Source organism: Corylus avellana, chromosome 6, assembly GCF_965113065.1.
Source record: "Corylus avellana chromosome 6, dhCorAvel1.hap1.2, whole genome shotgun sequence".
NCBI lineage: Eukaryota > Viridiplantae > Streptophyta > Magnoliopsida > Fagales > Betulaceae > Corylus > Corylus avellana.
This window is the reverse complement of record NC_142495.1, coordinates 9,697,457-9,714,040: the sequence shown is the minus strand read 5'-3', so window position 1 is coordinate 9,714,040 and position 16,584 is coordinate 9,697,457. Positions and strand designations below refer to the sequence as shown.

The following is a 16,584-nucleotide window of genomic DNA, read 5'->3' as shown; positions in this document are numbered from 1 at the left end:
TTAAACCCATGACATCCTTGATCGTCATGGCCACAACGTGGTTAAAGTGATAGCACAAATATGACTAATATTTTTTCTAAGTCTTTACACACAATGTGATTGTCGGTTATCGTGTATAAACCAGTGAAAGAGAATAATAGAGCTTGAGTAAAGGGCTACCAAAAGGAAGGATAGAAAAAGACTAAATTTTAGTTGAAATTAGGTATGGAACCTACTATTTATTTTCTAGTTGAAGGAATCTTTTATTGATATTGATCAAAATGTTGATTAGGAAGAGTGAGAAGTGCACCAAGCTCTCTCCCTGCCCACTTCACTTTGCTTAGGTATCAAACTTCAAATACCATTGGTAGAGTGCCCTACATGGTATAGAGTAGGCCTACGAAAAGTTGGACAGATTCCTTTCAATCAGGTCATGGGGTTAATGAGAGAAAGACGAAAGAGAGAAGATTCCATTCAGATCATGGGGAATGACCAATTTGGGGACCCAAAATTCAACTAAGTGTAAGATTGACATGCCCTAACCAAGAAAAAGTTGCTTACCCCATATTTCCCCCACTACCATGCATCATCCATCATCCCACCTAAGAACGTATCTTACACAATATTCTTCTTTGTAGATAAAGACTCTACCCCTCCACCATGACCCCATTAGATTAGACACATCAAGGTTGACATGATGTCAAATTGTGGAAGGAGAATCAAAAGAATTTGTTTGCTACCACATAACCAAACTTGTCCTATTGCTTATTAAGATTTGGCTTGGTTTTTAACCAATGTTTTTGTTTGATACCCCTTAAAACTCTTTTCCTTGTTCTTCTGTATAATGGAAGCATGCACCTAAGTGTTGTATTTGTCTTTTACGCGTATGCATGCAAAATATGAAAATTCTTCCTCTTCTATCTCTCTCAAAACCTTATGTATTTTTAAAATTTGTGTTTCTCTAGCTATCTATCTTGCTAGAATAAAAAACTGTGAGGATATTCTAGTCTTGTTTCGTTTTGTACAAAAAGCAACCAAATTCATAGGATTTCTGGCTTTGTTGTCTCCTGAAAGAATATTTGTTGTAACCCAGCACATACCAATTCGCTAGAATTGGTGGGGGCAAATAATTGCTTAAGAAAACGACAAATACATGCATGATATTTCTTGATTTAATCATCGAATTGGTGTTGTATGACACTTAAGTAGCAAGTCTATTCCAAAATGGACAATGAGAGGCTTCCACACGGGACATGAATGGATCATCCATTTTCATGATTTCTTCTTTTTCTCCATAATTCATCATCAATTTTGGTCTAAAAGATGCCTCCACCTCATCTCACACTTGCTTCCATATTGTATACAGCTTGGAGATGATGGTGACGCATGATCATACCATGCTTCCATCATTTTTCTCTTCTTCGTTTCAACTGTGGGTCGCCCCAACCTTAGCTCCAATTGATAACCTACATTACTTTGGCCCATCTCAACTTGTCATTATAAAGCCAAGAACCAAAAAGGACTTGTGCTATACAACTATAGACTATATATAAATAATTCTTGTTTTGAAAAAATAGGAAATATATATCAATCTTCGCCATCAGAAGCCATGATGAAGTTTGTAGGTTAACTTTTCTCACTTAAAAATCTAGGGGGGGCATTGTATACCGTTAAGACCTTTCATCAGGGCCTTGTCTTTGTTACTTTCTTCTTTTTTATGGATCTTCTAACAACTTCATCACGGATCTTGTTATGAGTGCGCATGTAATTTTCTCAATTTCATATTGAGAAAAAAATAAACAAAGTGAATAGTTAATATGCATAAATGGATCTCGTATTAATGCACTCTTGATACACTCCATAAGCGATTCTCTTCTTAAGAAATAGTATCAAAATTATGGTTCAGTTTCCACTTAAACGAGCACCGCCTTGTCTTTGACGTGTTTGGTTTGGCTCCTTATTGGATTTGCAATTGACGCAACTCTTGTATGCTTATTGCTTAACACTCTTGGATTTGTCAAGAGTTATTTCTTGTTGGCGCAATTGGGCGTTTCCAGCTTGAAATATTTTGGTGTTCCAATCTGATCTTGCAAGCCGTTATATCATAGAGTTCAAACAACCTGTTTTAATTTTTATGCAGCATCCCTATAAAAGTTAAAACTCTTCCAATAAATATCACTTTTGCTTGACCCATGGCTCACACACTAATGGACTCTTGTACTGTGATAATTTGAGAACAGCTGAACAAAGTTAATATATCAATCGTTGCTTTATGCTGAAGTAAGGCACATTAATAGTAGTTATTTCTTTCCGATGACCCAAAATGATTAGTTGGGAAATTATGTATATATTTGTTGTGGGGTTTAGATGCAATAGCCTCGCAAAGAGATTGAGAGAAATACTCAAGAAGGTGAGGGATTTGTGGGGGCAGTGCATGTGTGCGCTGGGCGTAAAGTAATACAAAAGGAAAAAAGTGTTGGCGATCCCGAGGGATACAAAGTAAAAACATACAGAGACAGATCAAAGCCTCTCTTCCTCAAGAGAGAACAACGACAAGGAATAAAGCCTCTCCCTCTCTCCCCCTTCTTTCTTCTGACAAAAAAGGAAAATTATTGACACAGAAAGCATGGTCGTCTAGACTATTTTAATGAACTCAACCATATATACGGCCACAAAGTGTCCAATCAAAACATAATAGAAGGGCAAAAAATCATCAAATAAATGTTCAGATGAAATCAAAGACTGGTACTCCAACAATTTCTTGTATATTTTGTACATCATGTGGGCTGGAAATTGGTAGAGCTCATGGAAAATGTAAAAGCATAGCGAGGAAGCAAAACCAAACATAGACCCTGGTCGTCTTCGTCCTAGTAGTCTACCTAACTATCATAAGGAAATAATTTTGGCTCCATTTGATCATATAAATGCATTTCTATCTTTCTTTCCGAGATCCAAATGGTCGATAGTAACCAATATATAGTGTCTGTAACAATGTAGTAAAGACACCTTTTGCCAGTAAATCAAAGCTATATGATGAAGGAAATATAAAAATAACAAGGTTGAAACCCATCTATTATGAAGAGCTCACTTGTGATGGGGTAAACTGTGAGGACTAAATTTTCTGCAATCGGAATTGAAAATGACGCCAAATCCAATGCAAACAAAGTAAATTGAAACTAAACACCACCCACTGCATTAGATAGAAAAGAGATTGGCTATTCATTTCACAAAGACGACTGAAAATTTTCTATAGCTACTTCAATCCCTTACAAGGAAAAAGGGGTTAATTTCATGTTTCCATCAGAAATTTGTTGTCCAATTGAGATGGCCCAGTTGGGGCTGCTGATAGGCACCAACCTGTGCCCCGGGAGCAGCGGCAGCTACACCGACTCCAACATTACCACCCATAGCAGGGCCTAAGTGGTGTGGGTTAGCAATTGCAGCAGGCTGTGGAGGATGGTACATACCTGGAAATTGCATGTGGGAAGATTGTGCAGCAGCTGCATTAAAGGAAGCATGACCTGTGTGGGATGGCATATAAGCACCATGTGGTGATTGCCCTGGCATGTTGTAATATGGAGTGGATTGCAAGCCTGGAAGCTCTCTTGAGTTCTGAATCCAAATTTCAGATGCGTCAGCCTGCCATGTCAAAATATTGAAAATAATAAACAAGTTATTATCCCAACCAACTGCAATCAAGAGAGAGAGAGATGCATCATACCCGCCCCCAACAGTAAGACAACTAGAATTTATTTGATTGAAAATATACACTAAAAAACGAGAGAAGAAAGCCAAGCACACTCAAAGGCAAGGTACACCCCCGGTGAACATGTCTGTAACAAACTTGCGCTCGTATTGCAGTTCATTAAATTCAAAATACATAAATATAAATCCATTTTATATTTTTTAGACAATGAAAAATACACCTTGAAATGGCAGGCACCTATTTATATATTTCTAAGATGCAGCAGTTCATGATAACACGAAGCAGAAATGCTAGAAGATGAGGTAATAGGATCTGGTCACTATTACACACACGCGCGCACACACACACACATATATATAGGGGTGGGCAGATTAACCGATTACCGATTACCAACTTTAACCGAACCGATATTAACCGTAACCGATAGTTATCGGTCGGTAATCGATTAAAAATTTTATACCGATAAGCTTATCGGTCGGTAATAGGTCGGTTAAAATTTTTTTATCGGTTAACCGATATAACCGATAAGTTATTTTAATTTTTAATTTTTTAAAATTTTATATTTATTATTAAAAGTTAAAACCAAAACGACGTCGAATTTCCTTCCAATGAAGAATTTCAATTTTGCCATTTTGAATCAAATAAAGCTTGATTTTTTGGTTGACATATTTTGTTCATTGGAACGAAATGGGCTTTCAGAAGCTAGAACAGTAGAACCGATTCTGCATTTCTGCTCATGGAGCAATCTCAGATGATGCTCCCAGTAAGAGAAAGAGTTTATTATATTAATATAAACTAAAAGAAAAAAAGCCTAATAAAAAGCCCACAAAACTCAATCTAGCAATTCTCAAATTAATTTTTGGCCCAATTAGCAATCAGTAAAAAAGCCCAATAAAAAGCCCACAAAAACCCAAACCGGTTTAACCGACCGATTAACCGACCGGTTAACCGATTACCGATTTGACCGATAATTTTCGGTTAAGACTTCTTATCGGTCGGTAATCGGTTAAGTTTTGGTTAACCGATAGCTTATCGGTTAACCGACCGATAAGTCCATTAACCGGTCTTAACCGACCGATACCCAGCCCTACATATATATATAATAATAACCAACATCAAAATGAAAAAATAAAAAATAAAATATTTGAATTTTAAATTCAAAGCAACTTGTTTCCTTCATGAACTGAGATATTAGACACCAACGCTACTACTAACATCACTTATAAAAGGACATCCCAAAATTATAACTTGAGGCCTCCACAACTTATCTGCGACAAGTCTCAAGATGGATATCTTTGATGCATCAAACAAATAAATAAAACAAGAAAGACATTTTTTACCTGAGGATTTGAGACATAAAGATTGCCATCTTTGTATTTGATTCGAGATGAATCCTCAAGCCCAGTAGCTCCACCAACTACGCCAGGAGCATTGATAGCATACCCAGTTGGATTAGTAAAATTCCCAAACCCTGTGGGACTGCCAGCAGGAACAGGCTTAAACTGTTGAATTCCATACTTCAGGCTGCTTGCATTTAGATGTGAACTACCCCCTGGCATTAGCAAGTAACTGCTACCATTTGATGGGTGAGGATAGGCAGGGTTACTAGAATAGCCAGGCATGGCCATTGGCGAAACATAAAGTGGAGGAAGGAACTGACGGTATGGCATAAGATTTGCATAATGGGAAACATGAACTTGCGGGTACATCTGTGCTACAGGTGGTTGTTGCTGCTGTTGTACCATGGCAATTGTAGATGCAGGGATGCTGTTGGCTGTGTGCGAACTTAAAGCCTGTATAAGAGAAAGCAAAGCATCAATTGAACTGGTAGCATCAAACTTTGCACGTTTATGGCCAAAGAGAAAAGCCCATTACATGAAAAATATACGTGTATTGCTCAAGATCAAACCTTTTTGAGTAATAATCAAAATTTTAGAAACTTATAAAGTAGTTTAATAATAACTACTAATATCAGTTGGCAATCATTGTTAATCATCCATAAAATATTCCTTTTTTTCCTATATAAATACATGCCCTACAAAAAATGAACAGAAAAAATATAACCAAAAGCCCCTAAAAGATGAGCAGTGTCCAAGTGGTTGTTATGCAGCCCCAAAAATAAACATTACACGAAACAGGGTTATGTCTTCATACTAGTGCACAGAGAGATAAGCAGCTAATTAATGCCATCTAACAACAACAAATAATTCAAATTTACCTCCTGAGGAGATGGAAGACCCTGACCCCGTACAGATTCATCCATTGTGGGTCTGAAATAAGGTATATCATAACCAGTCTGAGGATCATATGCCTGCTTGAAAACCAGTACCCGTCATAAGGCATGATAATGAGAAGTATAAGAACCTATATGCCAGAGTGCCAATAATTACTGTGATAAAGCCCACCAGTCTACAAAACATTAAAGTCAAGCAAAGAGCAACTTCCACCTTCCATGGTCAAAGTCAAAGTGTAGCAGGTAAACTTTTGAAGTATCATATGTCTAAAAGATGAACTCACCGAAAAACCTGGTAGTTCAGGAGGATCTTGATGCTGCTGTGACTCTGAAGGGGCATAGGATGGACTGTTCTCCCGAACCAACCCAATATCTGCATAATTGTCCAAATTCCGAGGGCTTGAGGACTCTTTTTTATCAGGCAATTGATGCTCAGACGCCACTACAGATGCTGGAGAATCAGATCCAGAATTTCTAACTTGGGCATCACGGAACTCAGCTGGCTTGCTGCTGCAAGCATCATCACCAGAAGACTCTGGAGCTGACACCGACAAACTGCCATCATGCATTTGATATTAATATTTGCTCAGGTAAATTATATATTATATCCATGTAATTGTTTTTTTTTTTTTTTTTTTTTTTTATAATATTGTGCCTGAATATAAAAAATGTTGAAATAAATCTTAAAACAAGAGAATTTCAGATACAAACAATCACATTTTAGATGTCCAAAGTTTTTCACCATCCCAGAATGTAAATAATTTATAGAACAATAAAAATAACACTAACCTTGCTGCAGGTTCCCCATTTGATTCTTCTGTAGTTCCAACCGGTTGCAGTCCAGAAACAAGATTCCTAGAAGAATCAAACTCTGTCCCTATGCTGCCAAAAGTAAGGCGACAGCGATCAGTCTCAGGGACTCGAATATGCTGGGCAATGATCACATTCTGATGGTCAATGACGTTTACTCGTGAAAGCTTATCTTCCAGCTTAGCTGCTTCAGATTCCAAATCCTTTGAATTCTCGGCAGGAGGTGAAACAGACTTTCCAGGTGTTCCAATCACCCCGGGACTGCTAACAGCTGACTTTTGGCTTGATTTAGGTTTCCACTCTATTTTGTGCTGGGAAGCTGCATCAAAACTCATGATCAGTTCTCTTCCTAAGTTTAGAAACAGACATGAATTACAGGATGTAGTGATGAAGATAATCCCCACCCCCCCCCCCCCCCTTCTTTCCTACTTGTCAAAAAAAAGAGGTGCCGGTAAAATGGGCCATTCTAAGTTGCTACACTCATGCATTAAGTCATTAATCAAAATGTAAAGACACCCTCAAATAATTAGAGGGCTTAATGGTGTATTGGCAATGCATCATAAAAAAATTATATATATGGATGGGACAAAAATCTATTTTTGATGAATTTTTTTTCCTTTAAAAACAGAAAACGAACCTTCTTATGGAATGCTGTGTAATTGAAAACATTAGCTGTAAGCAGCTTCCAAAATATTTGGCTTTACTAAAGACAGAACTTAAGCTTCTCATACTTCAAACAAATAAAACCAAAGATAATACTTGAGTTTTCTATTCACATTCTAAAAGCTATCTTGCTTAAACAGGTTCTACTAAGCCATGACCACAAGCATTACAAAAAGTCGTTGCCCAGCATCAGATTACCACAATTGTAAGTCTTGAGATTTTGACCAGCACACAATTAAGTAAGCTTCTGCTTCTATTTGCACTAACAAAATTCCAGTCATCAAAATCTATCGAACATTTCATTAAAAACATATTTCATTTTTGACAAGTATACCTTTTTGATGACCTGAAAGTTGCTGATGTGGCCTGCTATTATACTGGTTGCTTAAGAATGTTCTGCTGACTGACATGCTGGCAATAACAGAATCAGTTGTAGTAGTTTGGCTGAGTTGGTCGGTTCTAGAAATGGTGTTGAGGGGTCGAAGTGATTCCTCTGTAGAAGAACCATCCTTTCCCAAAAGTGAATTTGAGAAAGAACTACTTGGCATGGTTGATGATTTGACAGAGTTTTCAGAAGACTGTCGGCGGACGCCAACTACACCAACTTCACGCTTAATAGCTCCAACAGTTCCTGAGTGTCTGGAATCTGGGGATGGCACATGAACCGGATCGGTAGAAGAAGAATACACCCCAACAGCAGAACTGCTTGATGCCAGAGTTGCGGGATTTGGTTGCGAGTTATTCGACTTTGCCGCTGGCACCCGTGAATTTGTGTTGGGAATTGAAGCCCGCTTTTCCTCTAGCACTGGTTTCCCATCAGTGCCTCTTGAACTGACATCTCGAGCATGTCTGGGGTGTGAATCAGTTGGCCCATTCAAAGTCTGAGATGAACTTCGTCCACCAGAGGGCTTCTGACTGCCTGAGGTTTCTGTTAAGCTGCGTAAAGAGAATAACAAAGACCATATATAAACTACTTGATTAATACAGTGCAGAATATGTGCTTAGTTAGGTCATGCTCCACTCCATCTTCTTGACAGCGTTTGTCTAATTCATTGTCCACAAAATCTATTTCTTCCTCAGAAAGGATCATATTTCAAACAAGGCACAGATTCATCTTGTTCGCAGCTTTGCCTAGTTATTAATTAGGGTATGGTGCTATAACTACTATCAGGGAAAAGAAAAAACCCCTAAGCTCCTTGACTTTGTCTCGTCTATGCTTTTTTGATAAGTAATTGACAAATATCATTAAAAGCGTAAGAGGCACACATGAAGTATAAAAAATGAAACACTTAACTAGAATTAACAAAAAGAACAAGGAAATCACAATTTAAATATCTACATCCAAGCTTTGTCTCCTCTATAATTCTCAATTTAAATATCAACATCCAAGCTTTATCAGACATTAACAGGTTTTCTAGGTGGAGATGCCTCTAGGGGATACATTACTTATGGTTATGTTCATTGCAAAATGTATTCATTTAACTAATTTCATTTCTTTGAATCTCATTCCTTAGTTCTCACCATCTGAGACAGGAGATAATCATAAATTACCAAATTTACTGGAAACCTGGATCACCCTACATGGACCTAGAGGCTAGAAGCCTCAATGTCTTTATTATTGGTCATTTCTCTCATCCTTCTATTATTTGGCTAAAAGCCAAAAACCCATGATATTCCTTTTACACTACTGCTTTTTCTTAGATGTAGCATGTTTAAACGATGGGTACATTTGATAATGGTTTTCAAAAATGTTTTCTGGTTTTGTTTTGAAAAAGTGTTTTGATGTAATATAAAGGTGAGAAATGTTTTTTGGTGGGGTCCACATTTGAAAAAAAAAAAAGTGTTATGTTTTGAATTGTTTGTAATGGGGTTGAAAAAGTGTTTTTGGTCCTGAAAACAGAAGAGTGTTTTAAAACTGTTACCAAACGAGGCCTATACTTGTTTTCTTTACCTTCAAAATGAAGGAATATGGGTGTGGAAACCAATGGTTATAGACAATTTGGACAAGTGGCCAATAGGTTCTTTGATGAAAATATTATATCATTTTACATTGAGGCACAGATATAAAACTAAGAAAAATATATAGATTAAATCAGTTTGAAACAAAGAATCTCACCCCTTTTCAGGAACATTTGAGATCACTTTCTCATTGGTTGACACTGTACATTGCGGCGAAGCAGGCTTCACTTTGTTATCTGTATTTCGATTAACTCTGTTATCTCTCACAACACGGAACTCGCCTGCATTTAGCAAGAATCTAACCATCAACAAGAAGTCCTCGCACACTAAACAGAAGAAATGAAACTGGTGGTCCATTTTCATAAATATTTTGGGGGAAAATGTGAAGGTGTTCAATGCACAAATATGAAATACAAAGTACAAAGAACCCATAAAATTTCGCAGATTGTACAGCATGAAGAACAATGCTGGATAAATTATAAATGTATCAACTATCAAGTAATGCCAGAATTACAGCAGGAATTAGTGAAAGGATGAAAAAACAAGACCTAAGTTCAAAGAGATCCATTATAAGCTCACTATAAATTAATTGATACTTCTCGCTTTGGTTGTTAGAACTTCATGTCTGTAACACATTCACGCATTAACAAACTTCACATTTCAAAACAATTAACTAAACATCTACTAAATATCAAGTCCTATATTTGCTTTAAATAAAGTGTTCACCCAAGTTCAGTACAATAAATTCTTAAAAGGTACACACTTGTTTATAGCAAACTGGGATCACAAAATCCAAAACTTGGCCAGATAGTGTTTTAACATTATATCATTTTTGATAAGTAATTGATATAAATAAAAAGCGCAAAGGGGCACAACCCACATACACGGGAAGTATAAACAGAGAGCGCCTAAGAGGGAGAGAAATGAAAGAGAAAATCAGAAAAACTAATCACTGTTTTAACATTATATCATAATGGTCAAATACTCAAATTTGAATTTCAAAACAAAGAATAAGATAGAAATGGCAATTATCACCCCAAAGTAAATTCTTAAAGATGCATACTTGTTCATATCAAAACAGGAATCATGAAATCAGAAACTTGGTGAGGTAACGTGTCTACCATTATATCATCTAGGTCAAATACTTCAATTTGAATTTAGAACAAAGAATAAGATACAAATAGCATTTAGCACCCAACTATATTGATATTTTGATTACTTCTAAAAAAAATCATCTTCTTCAACAATTTAAATGTCAAGTTTTTCTTCAGATTATTAATAAAAATAAAAAAAAATAAAAAAGGGGTGAAAAGCATATTTAGCAAACACTAAAACTGAACAGCAGAGTACCATGTCTAAAGGAATGATACTCAAGTTAAAAAGTACTGAGAAAAAAAGAGATAATAAACTGTGAGATTTAAATTACCATGTGAAGCATTCCGTGTATAGCCTCCTCTTCGAACATTACGATCAGAAAATGTATGAAATTTTATCCCTTGACCAACATTCTCGGAATGTCTTCGTGCAACTGCAGAGCCCATGTGCCCCGTATTCTACATGCACATTTTGTTTTTGACAAGATATTACTTAGCAGAAAATTTCTCTTAAAAAATTGAAGGACAAAGAAAGGAGGATTTAAATAAAAATAAAAACTTAGTGAGCCCTAAAATATCATTAACTATCCTCCAAAATGCTCATAGGGAAAAATTTGAAAAAGAGAATAATAGATGTCGTAAACATCCTTTATCCACATACAAGTTCTTCATGCAAGGGAATACACAAGAAAAATTATCTTGGTAGCCAATTATGAAGACAGGAATGCAGCAGGTTCAAACATCACATAAACATTTTTATAGCTACAAGCATCAAACAGGCGCCTCAAGGAGACCCATGTGTAGTACTGTTATGGTAAAAAAACATATGCCACATATAATATGCATATCCATTATGTCTCCTCATAAACTCATATGTCGCTTTCCCCTTTGAAACCGAGAGAAAAAAATAAAAAAATGAAAATAAATAAAAATAATCACAGTTGGATTATAGAGGATCAAAATAAAGTTTAAAAGGTTTAACAGGTGAATTACTTTTACAAGATAAAAAATAATATATGCAGGAAGTTTTTTGCTTCATCGAGGTAATATTGTCAGTTAACTTCATTCTCATGGATTATCAAAAAAAAAAAAGAAATGAAGGTGATAACAACAAATGCGAGGAATCTGGTTCTACAGACAACAAATAGATTAAGAGTGTAGTTAAAAACTTAAAAGAGAAACATGAAGTAGGTCAACATCTTTCAAATGATTACAGATGTTACAACATGCTACACAGAAGACCACAATATTAGCAGCATAAACAACCATAAGGCCTTCCTGAAAACATCCTAACAGTGTACCTGAAATATGCTCATGTACTTGACAACCTAAGAAATTGCATAAAAATCAAGGGTCTGTTAGGCAACATTTTCAAAAATTGTTTTCGCTACACAATCACTAAAAACTCTTCTCAAGTATTAATTCTCCAAAAGGATTTTCAAATGTGGGCCCAAGCACCAACACACACTTCAAAACAAACCACAAAACTCTTTTTTTCAAATCCCAACACTTTTAAGTTTTAACGAAGTAGTACTCAAAAAATAGAACACAAAATAATTCTCAAAAAATGAATAAACACAAGCTCATTTTTTCAGGGGTGAATTTTCCTTGTAACATAAAAAAGCTGCGGTGGTGGACCCGTGGTTGCTGCCAAATCTGTCTGGCAGCCCCGCTGTTGCCGCCAGAACCGTCTGGCGGCCATCACCGTTTGACATCTCCTTGGTTGCCACTAGATCCGTCTAGCACGGTGGCTGCCAAATCACCACCACGATGGCTGCCACCACGCAACAACCACCGTGGAGACTAATTTCAGCAACTGCTTTTTTTGATAAGTAATCAAAAAATCATTAAAAGCATAAGAGGCACCCAGGTGCACAGAAAATATACAAGAGAAAACATCTTAGCTAGAAAAAGAAAAAAAAAAAAAAAAATTATGATAACCAATCACTAATGGAGAAACAAAAGCATATGTCCAAAGATACAAAGTACTGAAAATTAAAGGCAAAATCTTCTCCAACGTTCTCTCACGGTCCTCCAAACTTCCATCATTCCTTACCCTCCATAGACACCACAAAAGGCACAATGGCGCTATCTTTAACACAGCAGCACTTAAGAGTGTTGCTAACAATCCACCAACAAGCATACAAATCAACTACTCTTCTAGGTAGAACCCAAAACAGCCAAATCAACTGAAGAATGTTAGGCACAAGCAATCTCACAATGGAGAAGAAGTGGTCCACGAACTCCCCATTCCTTTGACACATACAGCACCTATCAACCACAATGACATGTCGTTTCCCACAATTATCCATGGTAAGGATTTTCCTAGGGCTGCCAACCAAGCAAAAAGGTCGTCTTCAAAAGAATCTTAGTCCACCAAACACTCTTCCAAGAAAAAAGAAAGCTATTATTACAACCTATGACACTATAGAAGGATCTAACATTGAACAACCCTTTTTTGAAGGGGACCAACTAAAGCTCGTTTTCACCTTCCGATCTCACATTGACTTAATAGATCACCCTGAAGAACAAAGCAAAGACATTCACCTCCCAATCATGAATTGCTCTAGCAAAACTTACATTCCACTGATTGGAGCCACTAGAAAGTTTCAAGTGAGCATCCTTTGTGTAAGCAATACCATATAAATGTGGAAATGCTTCCTTAAGAGCCATATCCCCACAGCACAATTTTTTTTTCCTTTTATTTTTGTAGAAACACTTCACAGTTTTTTTTTTTTCAGAAACACTAATCAAAACTTCAAAACGAATCTCATGCTGTGGACCCCATATACACTTTCCAAATGTGGCCCCCACCAAATCAATTTTCCATTTTTACCTTTTCCAAAACTCTTTTCAAAACACAAAACTTCTCAAAACTTAACCAAACCAACCCCAAGATATTCCTGCAACCAAGACTGTACATCAAAATTCATAAATAATTGGCAATCAAATAACATCTCACACCGTTGAACAAATAGAAAGTGATACAAGAAAGAGGACTATTAGGAATTAGCTCCAAAAATAAAAATTACTAAAGGTCATACCTCCTTCTTCTTGTCTCTTTTTCTCTTCACCTCAAGAAATGGGTCTGAGTTAAAACAAATAAGAATATAAGAACATAGCATTAAAATATGATTAAAAATACAAGAACAAGATTAAAAAAAATCATATTACACAAAGGCAATCCACTTCAGCTCTATAATGGAGAGGGTAAAAACTGAAAGATACAAAATTGTGCATTTCAGACTTCAAAGAGGTCATAGGCAAGAATAACCTAAAATATCTTATCACATCACAAATTATCCAATATAAGTTGTAAGTAATACCCTAATACAAGAACCAAATGCAACCTCTAACATCAGTATCTTAGACTGTTATATCAATAATCTACTATGAAAACAAAATTTCAGCACTTGTAAGAAAATTCTCTCAAACTAAATCAGAACAAATTAAAGCCCGATTGAACGCCACAAAACCCTCATGCCAAATTTTATATTATATTATGTTTTATATATATACACACAAAAGAGAGAGATTGCACCATAAAAATGCTAAAACATAGACATGATTTCATTTGATCGGGGAACATGAAGCAATCAAAAAGAAATTGGCTTCCTGGAACAGAAAAACCATATTCAACTAAGCTAAACAGTCAGGTTAGGAACAGAGTTGTAAATCAGGAACGATCTAATACATCATATTGGAAAAATAAAGTATTCTAGAACTTTTATTCCTTATTTTAGCAATCCAGGATACTTCTTCTCTCTCTTTCCCCTATTGCCTTTTTTGAATGGCATAATACAAAATATATGATAAAAAGATTTATGAATGGCTAGAAGCTGAGTGCACGACTGATAACTTTCTGTCAAACTTTTGAATTGTCTTTTGTTTAAGGCAGAGCTGATAACACAATGCATGCAATAAAAACCAATTTCACAGTCTATGGGACAAGTGCCAAACAAAAGATCAACACAAAGCAACCAGAAGCCAACAAAGCACACTAAACCAAATAAAACAATCACAATAGACAAGTTAAAACCATTTCAAGTTGAACTTAGTTTAGAAATTAGCAGTTCTAAGCAATCACCAACAAATTCCTCACATTTTACCACAACCCACCAAAGTCCCAACTCCAAAAATATACTCCATAGTCCAACATCCTCAGCCCATAAATTACTTTACTTCATAAATGTGGACCAAGGTAAAATATCAAAATCCAAAAAACCCCTACAAACACACAGAATAACCAACCAATAGGCCAAGACACAACAAAAACCCCTACATACGCATGTCGGCCAAAAATATCATAATTCGAACTAAAGAGCGTAATACACAAAAACAACAACCCCTCAAGAGACTAAAACCCAACTTCCAAGCTCAGTTATTTGTATGTTAAATCACCACTTATCCCAAAAGCTTAAGCTTATAGGAAGAGGTAAATTTAATGATTTAATCAACACTTTAACCCTCCCCCTCGACTCAAGTATGGGAGCAAACTCTATTTTCCTTGGTGAGGCCAACACGTAGAATATTTAATTTAAATGAGGGGTGAATTGACGAATTTAAGGTTCCCTTTGGCTATGATACCATGTTAAACCAACATTTGTCCTAAAGGCTTAAACTTTTGGGATAAGTGGTTATTTAAGACAGTAAAACAACAAATTCCATTAACCAATACCCGGCAAAAAGCAGAAAACGAAATTGAACAGCGTAAACAAACAAAGTTAAAACCAATGTGAGCCAATAACACATTTAAACACTAAAGAAATCTAAAAATACAAAAGCTCAACCAAGTTGCAAGCGGAAAATCAGTGAATCAACAAAAACCCATTAACCAAAACAAAGCAGAAAAGCACAAAATCAAAACAAACAAAGCGAAAGCCAGTGTGAAGCCCCCACCTTGGTTGAGCAATTTCTGTGCGGTTTCGTTAGGATCCATGTCAGTTTCCTTTAGGGCCGCATAGATATCCGATTCAGAGTGATTGCCCACAATTTCCTTGATGGATTGGATGGTCCTGCGCACGCGCGCCGAGAGTATCTGAGTCTCACCGCCCTCGACAAGCGAGCCACCAGAGACCATCTCAAACTCTCACCGAAAAGAACCCCAAAGCCCGACAACAAAAATCCAAAAATATATGTATTTACGTACTATATATATGTATAGGCAGCAATCAAAACCCTAATGTCGTTGGGAGAGAAGCTAGGGTTAGGGTCTTGGCTGAAGTATCACAGAACGGCTTTGAAAGAGAAAAGAAAGAGACAGAGCGGAGTTTCTTGGGAGCGAGGGTTTTGAAAACGTTTTCTTGAAGGACTTTGGGGAAAAAATCCTTTGTGCGTAGTGGGCTGCTCATAATTTGCCCTCCGTTTTCCGCTTAATTGCGTGATTGGCCTTCCTCTTGTATTGGGGCCAGTCCTAATTTCTCTGTTGTAAGTGGGCGCTAAGCAAGTGCTTAGTTGGGGGGGTTTTAATAGCAGGATTTGGAAGGGACACGTGGCGTGGGGCCCTACAATCCAATTTGAATTGTATACCCCTCCAGGCTCCAACCTCTTTCTTTGAAAATTAAAATTAAAATTAATTGACATTATTACTCTATCATTTGCATCACCATCATCATTGCATAAACAATGTTCATAAAAATTGAGACTGGCTTACGAAGATCAATGGCCCTGTCTGCCAATGGCCTAGGTTGGTACTATTCCAGGGTCAGCTTCAATCTCAAAAAAAAAAAAAATTCACCTCAAAATCAATTCTAACATTTTTACTTTTTATACCACATCAATCATTTTTTTTATTATTATTCAAATAAAAAAAATTATTACAAAACAAATTTTTTACTTTTTTCCATATAAAATATATTTTTTCACTTTTCTCCACAAAACATTTTTACTAAAACCAATCAAATACATCTACCCAAAAAAAGTGCTACAGTACCGGCCCTGGTACAGTAACAGTCCAGGTCCATTGGGTTTTGGGAAGTCCCAAATAATGTTGGACTTCTATTTTTTTTTTTTTTATAATGGGTTGATATGTGTTATTATTTGGATCAAAGGGTGTTAAACAAAAATTGAAAATAACTTTTATAAGGTCTTAACACAAATTAAATCTTTTACATCCTTCAATAAGATATTGAAACGTCAGC

The 16,584-nt window shown here is 36.3% G+C and overlaps 1 protein-coding gene across 1 annotated transcript; it reads right to left on the bottom strand.

Moving 5' to 3' along the window:
* Positions 1 to 3,149: 3,149 nt before the first annotated feature.
* LOC132186475 (dentin sialophosphoprotein, putative (DUF1296)) lies at positions 3,150 to 15,850 on the bottom strand. Its single transcript, XM_059600454.2, has 10 exons — positions 15,344 to 15,850; positions 13,489 to 13,532; positions 10,777 to 10,903; positions 9,508 to 9,631; positions 7,726 to 8,327; positions 6,708 to 7,047; positions 6,203 to 6,473; positions 5,904 to 5,996; positions 5,026 to 5,478; positions 3,150 to 3,618 (listed from the first exon to the last, which is right to left on the bottom strand). The coding sequence occupies exons 1-10, from the start codon at positions 15,522 to 15,524 to the stop codon at positions 3,280 to 3,282; spliced, it is 2,574 nt and encodes an 857-aa protein (XP_059456437.2). The 5' UTR covers positions 15,525 to 15,850; the 3' UTR covers positions 3,150 to 3,279.
* Between the last annotated feature and the right edge of the window lie 734 nt (positions 15,851 to 16,584).